The sequence below is a fragment of the Pteropus medius genome, unplaced genomic scaffold (genome assembly GCF_902729225.1).
Source record: "Pteropus medius unplaced genomic scaffold, Ma_sr-lr_union100, whole genome shotgun sequence".
NCBI classification, from domain to species: Eukaryota; Metazoa; Chordata; class Mammalia; order Chiroptera; family Pteropodidae; genus Pteropus; species Pteropus medius.
Window position 1 is genome coordinate 2585153 of NW_024346062.1, and position 22595 is coordinate 2607747.

Below are 22595 nucleotides of genomic sequence, written 5' to 3' on the forward strand. Positions count from 1 at the left end.
CGCGTGCGCACCGCTCCGCCGCGTCTTCCGCCTCCGCCTACGGAGCTCCAGCCCAGGTGGAGGCCGCTAGTCTGTCTGCGGTCTGTCTGCAGTCTGTTGTTTGAGTCGGCTTTCCACGCGACCTGTGACGGGTCAGCGGCGGTGCCCACAGCTCAGCGCCTGCGCGGGCTGCGGGCGTCCGTCACCATGGCAGCGACCTCTGGGGGCCCTGGTAAGTGCTAGTGCCCCCGCTCCGCACGATTGGCTCGAAGCCCTGCACTTTCTCCGGCATGGTGCCAGTGGTTGTGGGCGCTTTGAGAGACTGCTCTGGCAGCACCCCTCCCTTTTTCGGATCTTTGGTTACCGCAGTTTCAGCTTGCGCCCACAGTCGATTGGCCTGGAACCTTGGTTCTTCCAGTGGGCTTTAAGAGAAAAGCGTTTGGGGCGGCCAAGAAGAAAGAATACGCCTTTTTAAAAGGATTTTTTGAGGGGCGGGGGGTCGAGTGTTAGTTCGCCGAAAATCGAATGAGAAAGTTCCTCCTTATATTTCCTGCCTGGACAAACATATACTGCCCCGTTATCAGCATCCCCCATGAGAGCTACAGTTGTGAACCTACATTGATACACTGTAATTACCCGAAATCCCTAGTTTACTGTAGTGTTCATTTCTTGATGTTGTGCATTCTGTGGGTTTAAACAAATGTATATGGACATGCATCCATGATTATGGGCTCATACAAAATAGTTTCACTGTCCTAAAAATACTCTGTCTTCCATCTGTTTATCTCTCACCCCTCCCCAGTCCCTGATAACCAGTGATCTTTTCACTGTCTCCATAGTTTTGCCTTTTCCAGAAGGTCATATAATTGGAATCTTTATGTAGCCTTTTCATATTGGCTTCTTTTAGTGCTATGCATTTAAAGTCTTTTTATGGCTTGATAACTTCTTTTAGCATCAAATAATATTCCATTGTCCAGGTGTACCACAGTTTATTCCATTCACCTACATCTTGGTTGCCTTCAAGTTTTGGCAATTATGCATTAAAATGCTATAAACATCGATGTGCAGGTTTTTAATGTACACATAAGTTTTCAACTCCTTTGCGTAAGTATCAAGGAGCGCAATTGCTGGATCATGTGGTAAAAGTGTGTTTAGTTTTACAAGAAACTGCCAAACTACCTTACAAAGTAGCTGTATCATTTTGCATTTCCAATAGCAATGAATGAGAGTCCTGTTGCTCTACATCCTCACCAGCATTAGGTGTTATCAGTGTTCTGGAATTTGGCCAGTCTAATAAGTGTGTACTTTGTTGTTTTAACTTGCATTTCTCTTATGACATGCATTTCTCATCTGCTTGCCATATATTTATCCTCTATTGTGAGGTGTTTTTAAGGTCTCTGACCCATTTTTTTAATGGGATTGTTTTCTTATTGTTGAGTGTAAGAGTTCTTTGTATATTTTGGATGACAATTCTTTATGAGGTGTCTTTTGCAATATTTTTCTTCCAGTCTGTGGCTTGTCTTCTTTTTTTGACATCATCTTTCTCAGAGAAGTTTTTCATTTTAATGAAATCCAGCTTAAACATTTTGTTCATGAATGGTGCCTTTGGTGTGTATCTAAAAAGTCATTACTACTCTCAAGGTCATCTAGGTTTTCTGTATTATCGTGTAAGAGTTTTATAGTTTTGCGTTTATATTTAGGTCTATGATCCATTTTGAGTTAATTTTCGTGAAGGATGCAAGGTCTGTTTAGATTCATTCTTTGCATGTCGATGTCCAGTTGTCCCAGCACTATTTGTTGAAAAGACTTTCTTTGCTTCATTGTATTGCCTTTGTTCCTTTGTCAAGGATCAGTTGACTATTTATGGAGGTCTGTTTCGGGGCTCTCTATTCTGTTCCTTTGATCTATTTGTCTATTTTTTCACCAATACCATGCTGTCTTAATTACTGTAGCTTTAAAGTAAGTCTTGGTGTTGGGTAGTGTCATTACTTTGTTCTCCTTCAGTATTGTGTTGGCTCTTGTTTTTGTTTTTTGTTTTTTTGTGGAGGTTTTTTGTCCTCTAACTTTAGAATCAGTTTGTCAGTATCCACAAAATAACTTGATGGAATTTTGATTGGGATAGCTCGAATCTGTAGATCAATTGGGAAGAACAAACAATATCGAGTCTTTCTGTTCATGAACATGGAATATCTCTCTATTTATTTAGTTCTTTGATTTCATTTATCAGAGTTTTGTAGTTTTATTCATATTGATCTTATACATAGTTTGTTAGATTTCTGCCTAAGTATTTCAGTTTTTTGGGTGCTAATGTAGATGGTATTGGTTTTCATTTCAAATTCTATTTGTTAATTGCTGGTAACTAGGAAAGCAATTGACTTTCATATATTACCCTTATGTCTTTCAATTTTTTTCAGTTTAAATTTTTCCCTGATCGTAAACATAATATATGCTCATTATAGAATATTTATAAAGTATATTGAAGTAAGGAAAAAGTCACATAATGTCAATACTCAGAGTCACCACTAGTAACTTTTGGGTATATTTTCTAACAATCTTGACTTTTATGAAAATATAGTTAAGATCATAGTATACATGCCACCATATACTATATATCTTTTTTGTTTTTCTCCCACTTTTTAAAAAAACATATAAAGAAGTGTTTTAGAGCATTACTTTTAAGTGGCTTAGAACAACACAGATTTATTGTAGTTCTGGATGTCAAAAATCTGAAATGGGTCTCACTGAGTTAAAATCTTAAGTGTCAGCATGGCTGCATTCCCTCTGGAGACTCTAGGGGGGAGCATCAGTGTTCTTGCCTTTATCATTCTCTAGAGACTACTTGAGTTCCTTGCTTCATGATCTCTTCCTCCATTTTTAAAGCCTACAGTAGCTGGTTGAGTCTCACATTGCATCACTCTGACACACTGATTCTCCTTTCTCCCTCTTTTACTTATCAGGATCTTGTGACTAAATTGGGCCCACTTGGATAACCCAGGCTAATACCCCCATCTCAAAGTCAGCTGATTAGCAAACTTAATTCCATCTGTAACCTTAATTCCCCTTTGCTGTGTAATATAGCATGTTCACAGTTTCCAAGGATTAGGTCATAGACATCTTTGAGAGGTGATTTTCTTCCTACTACAGTGCCTATACGTATTATCTCTACCTTGCTTTTTTTTCACTTAACATATCTTTGAGCTTATATCAGTACATATAGATTTGCCTCATTCTTTTTAATGGCTGCATAATGTTCCATTGCATGGGTATACTATTATTTAGTGAATTCACTATTGTGCATTAAATAAATATTTAATTATTTTCCCATTGTCGGCCATTTCTGTTGTAGCCAATAATTAATGTGTCTTCTAAAAACACCTAACTTAAATATTTAAAGAAATAATGGCCATATATTTTCATCTTAGTGTCTCTGACTCTGTTGCATATGTTAAATAGGGCTACATGTTTAGGATAGAAGACTGCTTGGGGGATAGTGAATGCTACAGCTAATTCTCTCCATTCTTTAGTCTGTAGCCCAGCATAACAGAATGGTTGCTAAGTTCCATGCATGTTAGTTAGAAGTTATCTTTATATGCCCCTCCAGTCTCTAATCATATTTTGCTTTTTCTCAATGTCTTATCGCCAGTTTATGATGGCCAATTTTAGTTTTTTAACTGTCATTAGGTGAGGTTAATATACAAATCATTAACAGAAGACACAATCTCATACATAGGGAATGCATCCACTTAGTAGGCACTTATATGTTTAAATAAATGAACAAGAATTAGGGAGGTAAGATTATAGGAAACTTCACTTTTTCAGCTTTTTCTCATCGTTATAGTGGGAGATGGCATAATTTGGAGAAGACCTGGATTCAAGTGTTTTAGTCTCAGTTAACTCACATATTTTAATGTTTTAGAGAAAATCTGGTCTGCCAAAAAGCGATTGATAGATATAAGAATTATATACATATGTACATGCTAGATAATTCTGTGAATACTAATTTAGGAGTTTATTTAAGTCACTCATATAAGTGTTGTTGAGACTCATAATCTGAAGGTAAATATGCTTAAATGTGTAATTTAAGATTCTAAATTGTTAATGTAAATATACAACGGGGCTTTGGGTGGAGAAAACTTGTACAGAATTTAGAAGAGTTTAAGATAGCTTTGGCTTTACATGTGTTTTACTTATTTATAGGGCCAGGATTGGAGAGGATATTATGTGAAAATTCCTGCTTTAAAAATCTACCTCTTAACAGTTTTTTTCTTACAGCATACTTTTTCATGCTTCTAAGGTTCAGGCTATCCTATATGTTTACTAATTATATATGTATATATTAAATGCCTGCCACATCATAATACTTGTTTCTAGTTTTTAAAATCTTGTGTTTTTCCCAGTTTAATTACTTTATTATTCTATCTGTACCCTTTTTTTTTATATAAAAACAAGTTTTACCCCATATAAAACAATCTATTCTTTTTAATGTAAATGCTATTATTGTAGGATCTTGGAGTGAAAATATTCTGGAATATTTTCTGAGAAATAGCCAGATCACAACAGAGGATGGTGCCCAGATCACCTGGTATCATGCAGCTAACCACAAGGCACAAATGAATGAGGCACTGCAAAGTAAGTCAATACAGTTCCTGGTATTTACATTGGGTACTAGATGAATTCAACTCTTTTTTTTTTTGCTTTTGGGGCATATTTGCCAGGTACTAGCATCTTAGATGAGCTAAGTGTATGTTCAGGCAGACATAAACGGTTTTTAAATTTATTAATTTAAATTAGTTTCACGTATACAGTACATTGGTTAGACATCTATACAGTTCATAAAACGATCTCCCTAGTTGCTCCCTCCTTCCCACGAGACTCCACCTAGCCATCATATTAATGCTAGCTGCATTCCTTCTGCCACGCTCCCCATCCCTGTGACCAATTATCAACTACTAATTTGTACTTCTTTAACCCTTCACCCCATTCTCCCAGTCCCCCAACATCCCTCCCCTTGTCCATTTTTGATTAGTTTGTACTTTTTGTTCTTTAGATTCCTCATATAAGTGAAATCAAATGGCATTTATCTTTCTCTGTCTGACTTATTTCACTTAGCATAATAACCTCTAGGTCCATCCAAGACATAAACATTTTTATAAAGGATCTCATTTTGTTAACAAAATGAACAAATTTCCACAATGGAAGAATTTTCTTATTTTCTAGAAGCAATTTGCCTTTTCTGTGTCTTATTTGAAGCTCATATATTATTACACTTGGCTTATACATTGCAATGATTTGAGTAAAAATTTTAAGATCGGGGTCATGTGTCTTACATATTTTTGTGTCTTTCACAGTGTACTAAGAAGAGGCTCAATAAATATTTGTTAAATGGATGGATGAAGCCATTGTGTACTAATTTATAATTAATTGCCTTGGGCAGAATTTATGCCTAGGCTAGAAACCAAGCCATTTGGTTTACTAACTCATTCTATAATCATACATATTTATCTCTGTTGATTATATATATAGATGAACATTCTAGCATTTTCTCAGCCTTTTCTATGAAGTACCCCTGTTGGCTGCAGTAGCAGAGAATGAAATCCTATTACCAGAGGGCTCGGCCATAGCTTGAAGTGACCTGGTCCAACAAGAAAAACTCCTTGAAGTCCCATGTTTTATTGTAATAATGTATGCATTTTTTTTTTTTTTTGCATCCTACTCAGTTATGTATCTGGATAATGTATCTGAATATGTATCTCTTTTATTATAAAGATACTGTTTTAAATTGCATTTCTTTGTTCCTCAAAGGGAGGAACTTTGTCTCATTTAATATTAAATCCCTAATACCTAAAACAGTACTTGGCACATAATCACCACACAGTGATTATTTAATAAATGAAGTTTAGCAAAAGCAATGCCTTAGGAAAAAGTTGATTCGTGGTTACCAGGAACTGATGGGAGTAGGGAATATGGAGTGAATGCTATTGGGTACAAGGTTTTTCTTTTGGGGATAAAGAAACTTTTCTAGAATTAGATAGTAGATGATAGATTCACAAACTTCTGAATATTCTAAAAACCATTGAGTGGTACACTTTACAAGAGTATGTGGATTATATATTAGTTTTTAAAAATGGGATGAAAAAGATAGGAAAGAAAAATAAAACTTATTTATAGACAATATGGTTGTGTATATGGAAATCAAAAAGATAAATACTGTAATTCATAGATAAATTTAGATGATCTAAGGATACAAAATTAAAATAGAAAATAAATAGTACTTCTATATAACAACTAAAAATTTGGAAAAAATCTTAAGAACTGATAATTTGTAATAGGACATGCAGATGTCTCATACCTAGAAATAATCTAGTTAAATATGAATACTTTTCCAGGGATGTGTATTTTAATAGTAGGTAAGTTTTAAGTTAAAGAACAGAGTCTGTAACATAGGATTTCAAACTAAACAATAAGTATCTGTAGTTTCTAATTTTAGGAATGAGAAGATAAAAGTACTATTTTTATTCTTGGAGACTTAAACAAATAGTTATTAAGCCTCCCTTTGTTTACACACTTTGCTGTATACTGGGAAGAGTAAATAATATGACAACACTTTAGAGCTGTGTGACCTAGGGAAAGATATTTAACTCCTCACCACCTATTTGCTCATCTGTAAAAAATAACTGACATGTACAGGCCTAGCACAGTACCTGATACTTAGTAGTTACTTAGTAGTTACTCAGTAAGTGTTAGTTTTATATCTTTCCTTTTATCTTCATGAAAAGGATACTGGACATGGCATCTCCTGCAGTCCCTGTCTTATTAGCATAAACTTACGTTCTTTTATTTTGACAGGTACTGCTCACATGATAGAGGCTGATGTCCTTCTTCCAAGTGATGGATTAGAACATGGCCAACCAATCATGGCCCATCCTCCTGAAACAAACAGTGATAATACTCTACTGGACTGGCTGACTGAAGTTACGAAAAGCAATAAAGGCATCAAGCTGGATTTCAAGAGGTATTTATACAAATATATTGTCTTTTGGTTGTTACAGAATAACTTAGGGGAAAAATTAAAAGCCTCATATATCTGTGGCTGACTATGTACTTTTATCTAAATTGAAAATGGAATTGCAAGCTAACAAGTTTCAAGAATGGACCTGAGACTTACTGAGTTGTTTGCTCGAATTGTTTCTTGAGGGTCCTCTGAGGCTAAAATTAAGTTAATTTTTATAAAGGAATTTATTATAAGTGACCATTATGATAATAGGAAATTTTAAATGCTTCTTTCATTAAAAGTAGTCCAGGAGAGAAAGAGTTGAGAACATTTTGTAGGGGTAGTTAATGTATACCCTACTTGATTTTCGTTATTATATTTATGTTCAGGGAATTATTTAGAATTCTTCAAAAATGAAAATGTTTCCTAAAAATAGTGTTTTAAAGGCATTGATAATGAAGAGCAAGATTAAGTGTCATTTTCTTCCTTATAGCTGTCACAGAAAATTTTACTTTTGTGGTATTTTAGCAGTATAAAAATTATAGGTAAAGCCAGGTATATATTGTATCACCAGAAAAACTCACCATAAACCTCATGAAGGCAACTTCTGTGAAAATCTAGGATTTATGGTAAACCTACCTCATCTCTGAGCAATATCTTTAAATTGAATTATCTCAAGAAATTAATAAAGATTTGGAAATCTTACTCATAGAGATATTAAGATGACTTTAATAATTTGTCGTGGGGCTAAATATACCAGTAGACCTTGTCATACTGTTGGCAAATGAAAGAGCTACTTAAAATTGAAAAGCTTTTAGGGTGGCGAATGGTGCAACTCCATTTCATTGACAAACTTAGTCCCTGAGCGGTTAAGTGATTTTACCCAAGGGCAACAGCTAAGTTTGACATCTGACCTAGAACCAGATCCCAGGTTTCTAAAAGCCAATTCGGTGTTCTCTGTACCATGAAACAGATCTTTAATGCTTGGTGACTCAAAGTGTTAGATCTCCTTGCCTTTTCATGTGCTCAGTTTTTTGAGTTTACTGTTGCCCCTTGAATTTTTCTCTATGATACATTCTTTGGCTCTTCACAAGTCAGAACAGCTCATTCATTCCTAAACACTGACAGCTACCACAAAAGGGTTGAGCCACTATAAAGAGGTTTTGCAGGTTTTTTGGCCAGAGCTGCCAGTCTAACTGACAAATTCATACTCTGACCCAAAACTCTGCACTACCTGTGTAGAGTAGCCGAATGACCTATTAGTCAAATTTTACTGGTTCTTTTATTGTGCTTTGAAGTTATTTTGTTTAGTATACAAATAATAACTAAGTAATATATGAGTTTTAAATTTTATGTGGCATTTTAGCAAATTCCTGTGTTTTGGAAAAAATTATTTTCCCTTAGGATGTAATTTTAAATGGTTTATTGCACTTTTAAGTATGACCATTTTGTCTTCCTCAATTTCTAAATGAAATTAATAGGAAAATAGGATATGAAACTCAGAAGTTTGACTTACGAGTAACTCTTTAGGAAAAAAAAAACCCCTATTCTATAAAAAATAAGTTTATATTTTTTCCTAGGGATTTAAAAAAGTACTAAGCAAAGAGAGATTTTAGATAGTGTTCTAATCAGGACTTCCTTCTTCAAAAGGGCAATTTAGCATCTCTTTTGTTGGCAATTCTTTATGAGAAACATAATGCTAATACATGTAAGTACTGAGCATGTTGGCCATTGTTATTTTTAATTAGAATTACATGGCTTTTATAAATTAATTATTAATTGATTATGTTATTTTGTAATATTTATAATATTGAGTTTTCCAGGCCAGGAACATGGTGTGTTATTCCATGTAGTATATATTATATTCTGCTGTTTCCTCAGTCCTTTTTATTTTTTTTCAAAAATGTTATGGCCTTTCTTCTACATTTACTCTTTTAGAATTGTTTTGTCAAGTTCTAGAGAAATAAGTAGTACAACAACAAAAGTTTTATTTTCTTTAGTAAGGTTTTATGCTTTTCTTAATGTAGATTTTGTTTTTCTTATTTAGGTTTCTAGTAAGGGAAAGTATCATTAACTTTTTGTATTAGTCTATATTAGTGATAATTAAAATATTTACATATAAAATGGAATATATGTATTAAATTCTTGCTTCATTGTGTTCTATGTCAACTTCTTATATTTAATGGTATAGTGCTTAGGATATAGTAGACATATGATGGTGGAATTTCAGTTTGGGGGAGAAAATGCTGTTTAAGACTAAATATTATCAGATGGAGAACCAATATTAAATAGCCCTGTGTCAGCTTACTAAATTGAGGAAGCCTAAAATGTTCCCTATGGAATGTAAACTGGAAAATAGTGGTTAGCCAACTTCCACAGACCCCGGATTTCTTAAGAAGTCAGAGCCTTTTTTGGAAAAAGAAAGGTCAGCTACAGACATGCATGGATTAGTTTCAGAGTTTTCCCCTTCTTCACACATGAAGAACAGAACTGCAGGGGGTCTTGGCTGCTGCTGTGGAACTTATAGATAAGCAAGCTTTGGAGTCACAGGTTGCTTGCTACCGAAAATGGGGGAATTTTGTAGGAAGTACAGTGCCAGATATCAGAATTGTGGTTTTAACATGGTATTAATACCCTTCAAGGCAGAAAGCATTTGAGACAGAGAAATTACAGCATCTAAATTAGAGTCTGCAAGGTCCAGCATTAGAGTCTATTAATCCACTAAAATCTAAGGCCTTTATTTCAGGAGTAGAAGAGTGAGAACAAAAAAGCTTACCACATGGGAGCAGAGTGAAAAGCTAGAGGCTGGTTTCCTCTGGTTTAATGTACAGTATCGTTGCTCACTAATAAATATGACCCAGGCAATGATGAGATTATCAGTGTCTCTTAAAGTAGAGGGCCCAAAAGGAGTGAACAGCGGTAGAAGCATAGGCAGGATTCCAGTCCCTTAAGAGGAAAGATGGAAATGTGAGAAGGAGATGTTGAATGTTCTTCCTTCCAACATCCATCTCCCAGATTCTTAGCCTCCCATTGCAGTATTCACTAAAAGCTAATTTTCTTAGAAATGCACATAGTCCTTAAGGTTCAGAATTATAAGTAGTATAGTCTTCCAGTAAAGTTTATATATATATTTTTTAAAAGTAAAAATTATGTGGGCTCATTAAAACCCTATTGTTTCAAAATCTGTAGATGTCGGTTAGAATAGATGTTGGGAAGTAAAAAGAGTGAAGCTCCTTTTTTATTTAAAAGTAACTGAAATGTAGTTTCTCTAGCTTCCAGAAAAGATATTTACAATAAAGGGGGAAAAAAGAAGTTTATGAGACCTTTAAGGAAATGTTATAATTTTACAGTTTGCAATCACTTTTAGAAATATGTTTATGCGTCCAGACTCAGACAAGACTACATGAAGGAATAGAGGCTTTTTTTTCCCAAGGTCATTATCCAGTATTAGAGACATGGTGCCTGAGTGCACTTTGGGTATTTTCAAAAATGTGAGTTTGCAGGTTATGAGTACATCTCATTTTTAAATCTTATTTATAAATTCTCTGATGAGTAAATATTTCTATCCTAAATTGTTTTTATACTGACTGATCCTAATACAGAGTTTTGAAACCTCTATCTGTCCACAAGTGGCATTATTCGTATATTTATAGAACCTTTAAATACCTTCATGAATAAGAAATATAAATCAACATTTGAGATATGGCATATGTTAACTTTCTCCTCTGGTGCTATGTGATCTTTAATTTTATTTAATGCAGGCATTATTGTATAGTATACTTTTATTATGAATTTGGAAACACAAAAATCACTAGTCTAAAAGAACTTTTACTTTTACTTTAGGAATATCTTTCATTTACAACAAACTATGTTTTTAGTCTGTCAGCCGTAGAACCATCCATGATGCTCTTGGAAAATGTGAAGAGGCATCTGAAGCGTCCTGTGTGGATTAATGCTGATATTCTTCCTGGTCCAAATGGAAATAGCAGAGTAGTGGATGCAAAATCTTTTATAGACACTGTGACATCCTTCTTTCCAGATGTGACATTTTCCCTGGGTTGGACAACAGGATGGGATCCTGAGAAAGTCAATGACGGTAATAATTTAGAAAATGTATTTCTTCTTGGTCAAATGAAATATACTCCAAATATAAAATAAATACCTTGAATATAAAACCAAAAACACATTCCACAAAAACTAAGAGCCTGATAGAGAGAAAGTTCTGGCCCTAAAGGTATGTGTGTGACTCTTCTTTCTGTTATTCAGGTAGACACTGCATTCATTGGTGACATTCTGTTACCAAGCTTCTATGGGAAATATTTATTTGCAAGGTCTAGAAAAATGAAAGCTGCCTCTTTACATGTTTCAAACAAATCCTGAGTTGGTCTCTTTGAATTTGTAAAGCATTCTGTAGTCTTCTTTTGTTTTCTTTTTACCTTGGCACAAATTCCCTGTGTCAGATGAAAGATCAAGAAGTGGTAATAAAAGCTTTTCATGTGATATGAGGCCAGAAGTAGAGGATTGTGTCTGAAAAGCACAAGTTCTGTTCTCTAGACATTAGAAGGGGCTCCAGATGTAAGCTGCATGAAACTTTGGTGCCTGCATGCTCTCTTTGGGAGACAGAGGATTGGGAGGCCATGAGACTCTCCTCTACCCTGGATCCCTTTCTTTTATGTATCTCTACAGATGGACCTGATATTCAGCTTCTTTTTCATGGCTGCAACTTATTATACTATTGGGTTCATCTTTCTATTTCTTCATACATTCTTAGGTAGTGATTTCCAGATAAACAGCCAGTAAGCAATCAGATGCTCTGGGACACCTGTTCACATGGTAAAAATAATAAACTAAGAAGGCATTTCGAGCCCATGGAGCTGTTAGCATTTATCTTGTGTTCAAGGATTTTTTACCTGTATGCTATTATTGTTTTTAGATGTAAAGTTTTTAAGTCTGATATGAGATTAGAACAACTGCTGTCTAGTGAGTAGTGACATTTAGGTTATAATCCTCCTAGACCAATAATTGGTATGATTGAGAGAAAAAATTATATACTTAATTCTATTTTAATTTTCTAATCATTTTAATTTTTATTGGTTTCATTAAAGAATATAGCATATAGTTTAAAGCGTTTAAAGGAGGTAAACTAGAAACAATTTAGTAAGTTCCTTACTGATTCTAAAATCCTTTTAGTCACCGTTTAACTCTGATTTTATCCTCAGACTTGTACTGAATTAAACCATATCTGGGTCTTTAGGTCATGTTGGTGTTGAATGTTTCCAGACGACTTTTCCCCCACTGGCCTCTTGTCATTGCCAACATGCGCTTTATCCTCCCTTAACTTCTTTTGCCACAAATTTTAGAAAAGAGAGTGTATAATTTTATAGTAAGATAAGTATAGCTTCTGTTAGCAATCCTTTTTTCTAATTAAAACAACATAATTTTCCAGATTTTAAAGGTAAGCAGACATTTCCCTTCTTTCATGAGAAATATGGCTAGTAAACTAACAGACGCTTTCCGTAAAATGTTCCTTTACTGACCACTATTTTTTACAATCTGCTTTTGACAGTGTAGGGTCATTTTAAAAATATAATTTTTTTCCGAAGCAATTTATAAACAGGCAAGTGTGTTTTTCACAATTTCTTAATGTGATTTAAAACACACATATAAAAGTTAATTTATCATTATGTCTATTTTAGATAAAATGTATAAGAAATTTGGACTACCCCTACCACCCCAAAATAAGAATGAAGTTAATTACTACTCAGACAGCTAGGAAATGCCTAGTAGCCACCTTTGTCTTTTAAAAGAAAACAATGCAAATGTAAAATCTGAGTTTATTGAGAATATTATAGAAAGATGTACCTAAGAGCCTTGGATTCTTTAAAGTAAATTTAGTGTCAAAATTTGCTTTTTTTGCACTGGAAAGATTCATAAATTCTTTTTAATGTTTTAATTTTTTGTTAAATTTGCTCTAGGTCACTTGTGGCATAATTTTAGATTTAATTTTTTTATCTACATTTTCCATTCAACATATTTTCTTGTATTAAGTGGTATTTTATTTATTATTTTTTAATTTATTTTTTAAGTGGTGTTTTAATTCACCCTGAATCCAAATGGAAATTTTTATACATTACCTATGAATTTGCCTATTCATAGGTAATTTAGTTTTTAATAGACTTTTAGGATTTCAATTAGAAAAGTTAAATTTTTTTCTTTTCATTTCAGGTTACAGTTGGACAATGGTAAAAGAGATGGAATATATATGTAATGAACTAAATCAGCCTGTAACATTTCCTGTCAGAGCAGCATTAGTCAGGCAGTCTTGTTCTCAGTTACTTTGGCTGTTAGAGAAATCAAACAGGTATGTATAAGTTTAACAGTATAGTGCATGCAAGTGTGTGTGAGGGACAGAGGCAGAAAGAGGATGCAAACTGATGACGTAAAGACTGTATGTGAGAGAAAGATAGAAATGAACACTGATTCTGTAAGCACACAAACTCCCTCACTAGAATAAAGCTGCTTGGTAAACCTGAACTTACTTAATATCTGTTCCTCACAGAAATTTTTACACGTAGTTGGTGCCCAAGAAATGTCACTTTTTTCATTATGTTATATGTTCACAAAAAGATATAAGTAGATAAAGTTTCCCTCTGAAATTTATCATAATTTCAGAAGTCTTTTCAATATAAAAATTTTAATGTGTAATAAAAATAGTTGGACCACCTAGTAAATATTAAAGTATAGAGGTACAGTATTGAAACAGTTTTCACACTATCTTTTAAATAGACTAGTCAATAGAATAGCAGGGAAAGTCCAGAAATAAACCCAAATTTATAGGAGAAAGCCGGCATTTTAAGTCTTTGGAGCAAAAGTTCATTAACTCATGTTGAGACAACAGGCCAACTATGTAGAAAAACAAACTTAGTCCTTCCTCCAGAGTAAATTCCAGATAAATTAAAGACTTGAACATTAAATATTAAATGCATAAAGAAAAAATGAAATAATTTTTTATGTAGTTGCAGAATGGAGAAGACCTTCCTTAGTAAGGGACACAACCTAGAAACTATAAAAGGAAAGTTTGATACATTTAAATATTTAAAAATGGAAAGGTTCTGGTAAAACTATCCTCAATGCATATGTCATACAGATATAAAGAATTCTAACATGGACATGGTTCCATAGTGTAGTGGTTAGCACATCTGCTTTACATGCAGAAGGTCCTGAGTTCGCGCCCCAGAGGATCTACAATCCATGGTTTACGACCATGCCACCCTGAACAAGCCTGATTTCTGCTAAGCAGGGTCAGGCCTGGTTAGTACTTGAATGGGAGACTACCTAGGAAGAGCAGGTGCTATAGTCATAAATAAAAATAAGAAAAAGAATTCTAACAAATATTTTCACAAATCATTCAGAAAAGGACCCAGTCAATAATTTACTATATTGTAGAGAGCAAGGGAAACAGACACTCATACATGAAAGAAGTATCTATCCATATTCCTGTGGATATTAAATTTTTACTAAATGCCTTTTCAGTTTTTATGAAAATAACCATATTTTCCCTATATGTATTAATAAAATAAATTATATTAATATTTCATAATATCGAACCATCCTCACATTTCCAGAATAAACCCTACTTGATCATGAATTATCATTATTTTAATGTGCTGCTGCATTTTGTTGCTAATATTTTACTTAGGATTTCTTCATTTGAAAATGAGGTTAATCTATAGTTTTGTTTATTTCTCAGTTTTAGGTATCAGTGTCACGTACATTTCATAAAAAATACTGGAGACCTTTTCTTTTTATGTGTTCTGGAATGTTAAAAATAACATTGACATTATCTGAGTTTTAGTAAACTCAGTTGTGAAGCCTTCTAAACCTTATGCTTTGGGGAAAGCTTAATTCATATAACCTTTACTATTTCTTATATATGGTCTATTTTGGTTTTCTGTTTCTTTGAGAGCCAATTTTGATGTATTATATTTTCCTAGAAAATTGTTGCTCTTATGCAGGTTTTAAAATTTATTTACACACAGATGTTTAAATAAAATACTTTCTTATTCTTTTAGTTTCTTCTGTGTCTTTAAAATAATTTTCTAATCTTGTTTATTTGCTCTTTTCCCCCTTGTTTCTTGATTAAACCAGGTAGTGACTTATTTCTCTCTTTTTTTAAGAACCAAGTCTTGGATTTATTTATTTGCAGATTTACAATTTGCAGATTTGGTTTATAATTTGGTTTCTAATTTGCAGATTTCTGCTTTTTATGTTTTAAAATTTTACTTTATATAGTTTATTCTCATTTCTTGAATTATATGCTTGTTTCATTTTTATACTTATTAGTATAAGTATTTAAGACTATATTTTTTTCTCCGACCACTACTTTTTTCTCATTGTTACTTGTGTGTAGGTTTCATCACTATTAATTTAAAAAGATCCCCGCATAGTCTGTAGCTTTTTAACCCTGCAAAAGTTTTAAGAAATTTGGAGGCTCTAGTTTGTAGAACTATTTTTCGACTTAGCCTTTCAGATGAATAGCTCCTCTCTGAATAACATTGTAATAAACTGATAATGCCCTAGGCACATTCCACTTCCTAGACTTATTAAGGCCTTATTAATGTTTAATATATGGGATATTCTGAAAATCTGAGTCCACATGAGCCACAGGTCATGCATTAAACTGCAATATCAATTTATTGGGTTGTAACCATTGGGAAGCAGGCAGTTTAGGAACAAGTAGCTGCTGGTCTGTATGCATCCCAGTGCCCAGTTAGAATCTAGGGATTTTATGTAGAAAGAAAGGAGAATGGGCATTAGAGAAAATCACTGGCCTTTGGGGGATACACATTAGTACATACTGCATGGGTTATGTTGCAGTAAAGCCATGCCTTTTGTTTGGTTTCAACATATATTTTAGGGGTTTGACCTCCATGGAGATAAGTTAATATATCCAAATATATTTCTCCAAAAACTGTGAAGAAAGTTTAATTCTGTGAAAGCTTTCTCTTCCCATCCAATCTGTTTGTCCAACTTCCTGAACCAAGAAGAAAGGCTGAAGGTTTCTTATGTATATATAAGAGTAACACAAATTACAGTATTCCTCCCTTTTGAAAAAAAGGTAGCAAATTATATACCTTGCTTCTTTTTTGTTCTTTGCTCTCTTTTTTTAACTTAGCAGTACATCTTGTTTATCTTTCTAAGATTCCTCCTTTTCTAGGTGTATCATACTTATGTATGTACTATAATTTATTTAACCAACCTCCTATTGATGGAAATAAAGGATGTTTCTAATCTTTGATATTACAAACAATGCTATAATGAATCCTTATGAGTGTACCATTTTGCATGTGAGCAAATACATGGCATCTTTAGTATTTTGGCCACTTCCTCTTTATGGACTAAGAGAGTTAAAGTCTCCAACTATTGCTGCTGTATTTTTGTCTATTTCCTCCTCTGCCTTTGTAATTTTTGCTTATTAAACGTTCATGATCTATTATTTGATGCATATTTATATCTTTTATCTTCTTGAAGAATTATACCTTTATTATTAATAAAAGGTCTTCCTCTTGGTCTCATTTAATGATTTTTACCTAAATTTACATTGTCTCTTTTTGTTGTTTGTTCTTGAATAACTTTGTGTTCTCCTTTCTTTGAAAAAATAATTTATATAGTTTTATTTTTACTGACATTTTAAGGGTGATTTATCATTATAGAAAATAGTTAGACCTATAGAAAAGTTGCAAAAACGTACTGCATCTTCTTTACCCAGATTCCTAAACTATTAACATTTTCCTGCATTTTTATCCATTTTCTGTCTCTCTTCCTCCCTACCCTGCAATTTCTTCTTTCTTTTTTTCTTTGTATTTTTTCTGGCAAGATGCCTCATTAGCCTTAAGTATTCTAGTGGGTACCTCTCAGCCAAAGACACTCTGCTATGTTACTATGTTACTATGTTACTATGCTCCTGATCAGGAAGTCAGCATTGAGGCAACACTACCATGCAGCCCACAGACCCCATTTGGACTTTACCAACCATTCCATTAATACTTCTTATTTCTTTGTGGTCCAAGAAACTCTCCAAGAGCATGCGTTGCATTTGGTTGTCATGTCTCATCAGTCACCTTTAATCTGGACTAGTTCTTCAATCTTTCTCATATACTTGACAGACTTAAAGACTACAGGCCTTTTATTATGAAAGATGTGCTCAGTCTGAGTTGATTCAATAGTTCCTCGTGATTAATCCCAGGTCTTGCATTCTTGGCATGCTCATCATGTTCTTTCCCTATCTCAGTTCTCCAGTCAGCCACTTCTTCAGGGGTTCCTGCTTGATTACAGTAGGAGATGGTATTTAGAAAGCAAAATCTGGAAGTTTAGTATAATCATTTCTACTAGGTGTCATTGCTTCTAGGACGTCTCAGTGGACAGAGCTGGGAGATATATGTGTGTGTGTATGTGTCATTGTGGGCTGTTTATGTATGTATGTACGTACAAACACAAACCTATACAAACATACACACACACATGCCTACACATATATCTATAACTGTTTCTGTATCTTTCTGTGTGTATATGTATGTTTTTAAACAACCCATGAGTTCATACTGACGTTTTCAATTTCAACCCAGCCCCTCAGGCTTCTTTCTAGCCTTCTCCCTTTCTGTGTTCTTAAATTCCTTACCAGATGCTTATATACCTGGCTCCCATTAATCTAACGTAACAGTCTTTTCCTTTTAAAAGAAAAGTTTAACTTATTTACATTTATTTCTAACACATATATATTTGATCTTGTTTCTGTCATAAAAATAAAACTAGTGTACTTGCTATTTTTAATACTTTAAAAGACATTTCACTGTAGCTGTTTTCTATTTTGTTTTGTATTTTCAATTCTGATAATTTGGGAAGTTAATTTTTCTGATAATTTTTCTCGTCTGTCCCTTACAGTATTTTCAACATCTTTTCTCCCTTGTATAACTTTTGGGAAGTTAATTTTTCTGATAATTTTTCTGATAATTTTCCCTTACAGTATTTTCAACATCTATTCTCCCTTGTATAACTTTTGGGAAGTTAATTTTTCTGATAATTTTTCTTGTCTGTCCCTTACAGTATTTTCAACATCTTTTCTCCCTTGTATAACTTTTGGGAAGTTAATTTTTCTGATAATTTTTCTGATAATTTTCCCTTACAGTATTTTCAACATCTATTCTCCCTTGTATAACTTTTGGGAAGTTAATTTTTCTGATAATTTTTCTTGTCTGTCCCTTACAGTATTTTCAACATCTTTTCTCCCTTGTATACCTTCAGAAATAATACTATTATTTCTGTAATAGTATTAATTTTCCACTTCTTTCCTAAGATCCACTAATTAATGTTTCTTGGCTCTTGTCCTGCAACTTCTTCTATGAGCTCATATTTCTGCTTTGTGCTCTTTCTTCAAAGAGACAGTTGTATCATTTAAAAAATGTTTGGTTGTGGCTTTCATCTGTTTTATGGCTTTTTTTTTTTTAGTTTTACATCTGTTTCAGCTTTCTTATAGTTGTTTAAAAATGAGGTTTTTATTCCTCCATCTGCCATTAATTTTTCTTATATTTTCTTGTACTCTCTTGTGTTAAACTTCTACCAAATTTATTAGTATTACTCTACTTTAAAGAAAAGTATTGGAGAGGAACCAGGACTATGTTCCTTAGAGAGTCTTATGTGTGAGTTTGTTTAGCCTGTAATGTCTCTCCAGTTAATGGAGATTAGATAGGCAGTTGTAATATCTCTAAGTAAAATCTTTCATCTGTCTCTTAAATTAAAAATTATTGGGTTTCCACACGAACAGTCTGATTCCTACAACTATGACTTTCCTGTGTTAACTCTTATCTTGTCTGCTGCTTCTTGGGACCAAACCTAATCCTCACTTGTAGTTCAGAGACTTTCCTGTGTTAACTCTTACCTTGTCTGCTGCTTCTTGGGACCAAACCTAATCCTCACTTGTAGTTCAGAGATGCCATTTTCACTGCTACATGGTGTTTAGGTGGAATATGCCCCTCACCTGGAAAGTGTCTTCTATAAGCTTTCTTTGTAATCTGCATACAAGAGCAAACTCCACCTCCTTACATCCACATCTGGCCTTAATCTCTATTGCTCTTGGAAACCTTTTCACCTGTTTTGTAGGTTGCGGTTTTACCTCTTAATTTCATTGAAGATGGGGCTTCTGTTTCATTCTTTTGTTCTTTTTGCTGCTTTTGGGTGATTCCTAGGAGGAAATGGAGGCAGTGTGAACTTCTGGCTGCCGTGTTCAAAATATTCCTACCACCCCATTTCTTTTTTATCTACTGTCTGAGTTTCCTTAACTTCCAATTCATATGTATTCAGTTACTTTCCTAAAGTTTCTCATTTGAAAATTACACTTTATTCAAGCCAATTCTTCACTTCTACAACATTTAAGTACTTCGGTTTGAAACTCCCTTGTCTTTTGGCTCCATGATATTGCACTAAGCAGGTTCTGCTTCTCTGTCTAGTTCTCCTTTGTTGTTGGGTTTTTGTTGTTGTTATTGTTGATCTGTTTTCCTTTATCCTTAATTTTGGGTTTCTCTTAACTTCATCTCTTTCAGAGTTTTTTTTTTTTAATATGAAAGTTAAACAACATAGCGAATATATTACTAGAGAATATCTTACTAGAGAATAGGAATATATTACTAGAGAATATCTTAATAGGAATATATTACTAGAGAATATCTTCATAATATTGAGGATGGAAAAGAATTCTTAAACGAGACACAAAAATCACTAACCATAAAGGATATATTTGAGTAATTGGATTACATTAAAATTCAGACATTCTTTCCCTTAAAAGATACCCTATAGAGCATGCATAGGTTACTTATGCACAGAGTTAAGGAAGATTTCTGTAACTCAGAATGGCCCTAATACAGAATTTATGAAGGACTATCTTCTATTATTTGTATATCTATTTATTTATCTATTCTATTGAATGACATTTAGATTATTACATGGTTTTGGCTATTACAAAGATTCATTCATACACACACATACACAAATCGTGATGCACATGTGCCTGCATTTATAAAGGTTATATCAGAAGGATATATTCTAGGAATAGAGTTTCTAGGAATAGAAATTCTGGGAATAGAATTTCTAGGTCATAGGATATTCATATTTTCAACTTTAGTAGATAATGCTAAACTGTTTTCCAAATGAATAAACTGTAGCTACATGTTTCAACATGGGTAAATTTAATACACAATATTCAGCAAAAGAAGCAAGACCAAAAATAATATTATATACCATATGATTCCATTTATATAAAATTCATTAATAGGCCAAAATAAACTGTATTGTTTATGGATGGATATGTAAGTGGTAAATAAAGAAAAGCAAGAACGTGGCTACCACAAAAATCAAGATTGTGAGTTCTCCAGGGGAGGGGCGAGTTTGTAATGGTACCTATTGAGGTGCTAATGATGTTCTGTGTCTTGATTTGTGTTTTGATTACACTGAAGTTCACTGTATAATAATTTGTTAAAATAAACATTTATGTTTTATGCTTTTTTCCTATATATGTTATTTCACGATAAAAGGGACTTTTAAAAATAAAACCTGAGAATTGATTTGAATGAATATAATTTAAGATACCCTTGGGCAATTTTATTTTTCCTATTTCAGTTTAAATACTGCAGAGGGAAGATTAAAAGATGCAAAATAACGCTGGAAAGCTCTTTTAACCTAAATTCATATTTGCATCTTTTTATGTTTGTCACTTTGGTGCTCAAATACAGTAGTAAAGATATCATTTTAGCAAAAATATAGCTTTTAAAAGTAATTCTCAGTTTTTCTTTTCTATGTTCTCAGCTGTAGTTTAAAATTTCCTTTTGATTTGTCACATAGTACTTCTATGGAAGAAAATCCTAAGTACTTTTCTCTGTTACATTTCCAGAATGTTGTCACCATCCTTAAGGACAGGAATGTATCAGTAACAAGAATATATACATTGATGAGACTATTTTTTATCATTAGTAGAAAAAATGCTTTGAAGATTTTCCCCTGGATTCTGACATGTTTTTTGGGGAAAAAAAATATGGAACTACTTAACAGCTTTCTATTTCCCTAGATTCCAATGAACAGGGGTAATGTAATAGTAATGTCACTGAAAGAAATGAAAATATACAATTTAAATAACATTAAAATTCTGAGCATACTCTTATATCCATAATAAACTTGCATATATTATTATTATTTTTTAACTCCAGAAATGGATCTAAATTTATTCCATTTGTCATTCTTAGTGATATCTCTTGGCATTCTTGTATCTTATACAAAAAAGCCAAGAAGGGATAGTGGAGCTATTTATAAGTGAATATGAATATTAGTAATATCAGTGACATTTTGTCTCTTCACAGTCTCTTCCAGTTGTGCTTTTCACTCTGCTCAGGCTACTGAAGAAACCCAGGTTAGAACTGTAGTTTTTGTGTAGAGAACAGATTCCTTGATCAGCAGTACACTCTACTCAGTTCTTTTGTCCAAAATTTGGCCCACTTTCAATGCTACCAGTCTGGGTTTCTAAAGCCATTTAACATTCCTGCGATTCAGATACAGCAGTTACCTTATTTAGCAGCAGCACTGTGAATTCTTTTTTCTCTCTAATCCTTTTGATGTTGGTGAAGGAATGAAACTGGAAGTATATTTCTACAATTGCTAACTAATTTTTTTTTTATCTGTGAATTTGGGTTAGAGACAAATGAGAGTATCTTAGGCTTATTAGAATTCCTCATCACTGTTTCTTTCACTTTTAACTATATAATTCTGTTTTACTTTAATGCAGGTACAGCCTTACTGTTTGGACTGGAAAAAATGATAACTATTCTATTGAAGATTTACTTTGTATTAGAGACCATTTTGACAGAAAACGAGTTTTCTATGACATCTTGGAACCACAAAATCATGAATTTAAACAAGCCATTGGAATCAAAGTTAATCTCTAAGAAGATTCTTCTAAATTATTTCATGTTTTGGTTTTGTAATCCTTCTATGCTTTGTCTGAATTAATTACCGTAAATTATGATTGATTTATAGTCCAATTCATCCAATCAAAAACACTTAACAAGTGCTTATTTACTGTATTAGGCATATGTCCTTATAATACAGTACTTACCTAAAAGATTTGAAAAGAAGAGATTTCATAGGATCTAAGTGTAATAATAATAAAAAGATACTTTAAAACCCTTTATAAAAAACAATTTTATATACTGAAGATAATTGAAAGAAGCCATGTATCATAACACAGGTATAAATCACATTTTGTTGTCACTTGCATTCCAGAGATTCTACAAAACTATGACACCCTTTTTCCTTTTTCCTTTTTCCTAGAGAACTGGTTATTTCAGAGACTACAAAAGAGAAGGCTCTAAAAAGCTTTTTAACTTTCACAGGGGTGAACAGCTTTCTCATTAACAAAATCAAATCCACTTACTGAAAACAATATAAATTATATGGATCTAGAATTTTCATCTCAAACATTGTTGGGAGCATACTGACAGCTATGTATATTTTTGTCTTATTTGTTTCAATCATAGTGTCTTCTCTATAGTGAGCAAAATACCATTGGAGAGTAGAATTTTAAGCC

The 22595-nt window shown here is 33.3% G+C and overlaps 1 protein-coding gene across 1 annotated transcript; it reads left to right on the forward strand.

Annotated features, from left to right (window-relative positions):
* The first annotated feature begins 39 nt into the window (after positions 1-39).
* On the forward strand, positions 40-22195 carry FAM151B (family with sequence similarity 151 member B). Its single transcript, XM_039874949.1, has 6 exons — positions 40-211; positions 4483-4608; positions 6826-6991; positions 10849-11066; positions 13196-13331; positions 21795-22195. Exons 1-6 carry the CDS (start codon positions 187-189, stop codon positions 21952-21954), a joined length of 831 nt encoding a protein of 276 aa, XP_039730883.1. The 5' UTR covers positions 40-186; the 3' UTR covers positions 21955-22195.
* The last annotated feature ends 400 nt before the right edge of the window (positions 22196-22595 follow it).